Source organism: Plasmodium gonderi (assembly GCF_002157705.1).
Source record: "Plasmodium gonderi DNA, contig: Pgo-contig_235, whole genome shotgun sequence".
Taxonomy (NCBI): Eukaryota; Apicomplexa; class Aconoidasida; order Haemosporida; family Plasmodiidae; genus Plasmodium; species Plasmodium gonderi.
In genome coordinates, this window is record NW_021629148.1 from 15,285 (window position 1) to 17,622 (window position 2,338).

Consider the following 2,338-nt stretch of genomic DNA (forward strand, 5'->3'; position numbering starts at 1 on the left):
ATAACTGTATGCTATCATTTTTACGACACGGTAACTTTTTGCATTCAACATTATTACAAATATCTGTTAAGTTTTGTATATTATTATATTCATCTTTAATATCTTCTAATACCGTGCAAAAAGGGCTATTATTATTAGATTCACATTTCATTAGGTTTATTTCATATTTAGCTGAAAATTCATTAATACAATCACACTTACTTTTAACATATGAGATATTAGAATTATTTATATAATAAAGATTATTATACATTTCATATAAATTGCTTACGTCTTTGAATACATTTTCTGAAATAGGTTTACTCTTGTAATAGTTGCATATGTTTTTACTATCTTTAATACTTACTATATTAAACAATTTCCTATAAATACTTTGGGTGTGTTGACTTATACCATTAGACTTAAATTCTTTGTACAGCCAATAATATAAGTAAAAACAATCTGCTTTCCAATATGCATAATCACTATGATAATCTGGTTCTATTTTGGATGCAAATAACAATGCTTTCTTGCATTTATCTTCTGAGAACTTACCTTTTATATCATTATATCCCCCAATACCGCCATCAGGAGAACAATATTTATATTCTAAACCCGGAATTAGGTGGTTATTTTCTAATTTTTCATTATACATAGGAAAGTCTTTTACTAATTCGTACTGAAGAAAAAATAATGAAAACATAAAAAATATAAAAATTCCCTCGACAAATAAACATATTACATATGAAATAAATAACATATGTATATTATAACTCTATAAATTATACAATATTATCAATTAACATTAAATGTATCCATCTATGGCAAAATTATAATTTCTTGAGGACGATCTAATGGCAATATCTATGTTTTATAATATATATATACATATCTATCATAAAGCAAGCATAAATTATAAGAAAGTGTACGATTAATATTTTTAGATTATTAAATTCATAAAAATTGACATCAATATCATAATTTATCAAGGATTACACTAATATGAATGAATTAGGAAATACGTGCGGTATATAATATTCAGTAGTAATTATTATGTAAGAGAATCAAAAGGTATAAATACTTTATATAGCAAAAATATGTTATATTAATTTAAAACTCATAACATTAATATTTTCATTTTAAATAAAAATAAAATAATTTTGCTAATTATCTAAATCATATATATACATATAATACTAATATGTATTATTATTTTGAATATATATATATATATACTCATTTCCCATTCGCTGACACAAGCTATAGGGGTTAATAATTGTATTCAGAGTAACATAATTACGTTTTAATTATTTGTTTTATTACTCATTAATTATTTAATTAAATAGTTTATATTATAATTAAATAGATTATTCTTATTTAAATGAATTCCTAATATTTATAACTACGAATTTGTATTAATGCCTTAATACATGATAATATTTAGAAAAATTTAAATATTCTATGTATATACTTAATATGAACATTTTTACTCATTCATTTTTTTTTTAATTATCTATACGCTGAGACATATTTATTGAATAATAAAAAAAGAATTACCTCGTATGAATCTCAGAAGTTCATTTTACTTTTATATATAAATACACAATAGAAATATTAGATACATATAAAATGCACAATATACATGTAATTATCACAATTATAATATTTATTCTTTTTAAATATATCATGTTATAGAGTAATATAATATTAAAAACATGTGCTATAAATCATAAATATATAATATACTGAATTTATATGTTCTTTTTTTATTTACAATTATTTTAGGTATAATAGTACTTTATTTGAAATAAAAAAGAATATAATTCTTATTCAGACTTCAGGTAACAGGGTTTAAGTTTCAGAGTTTAGGATTCAGGGTTTAAATTTCAAAGTTTAGTGTTCAGGTTTAATGTTCTTTATTCAGCGCATAGTTTTAATGGTTCAGCGCTATGAAATTTTCCTTTTAATATTTATATATTTATAGTATTATTATGCGAATTATTTTACTGTTAATTTTGAAATGTGATATTTTGATGTTCGAAAAAATATTCAACATTTCATATCTTTAGGTATATTGAATATGTTAAAATTACATTAGTAGTTAATTTATTATGTTTCATAAGACTGTAATCGAAGATTTGTAAAATAGGTAGAAAACTCATAAATTTTATATGATGGACTATATACAATTCAGTATATGTGACAATTTTTAAGTAAATCTAATGTACATAAAGGTCACATAGAAATATATTAAAGTTAAAATCTATATTTTGTTGGAACAATTTATCTCTATTCGTTATTTCATTTTGTTTTTATAATTTAATCACTGATATTTGTAAATTTATAACTAATGTACATA

The 2,338-nt window shown here is 21.1% G+C and overlaps 1 protein-coding gene across 1 annotated transcript; it reads right to left on the reverse strand.

Annotated features, from left to right (window-relative positions):
• PGO_002220 (variable surface protein) lies at window positions 1–798 on the reverse strand (the record flags this gene model as incomplete). Its single annotated transcript, XM_028691093.1, has 2 exons — window positions 1–658; window positions 784–798. Coding segments are annotated over 2 exons (673 nt in total), but the record flags the coding sequence as incomplete, so codon positions are not given.
• Window positions 799–2,338: the final 1,540 nt, after the last annotated feature.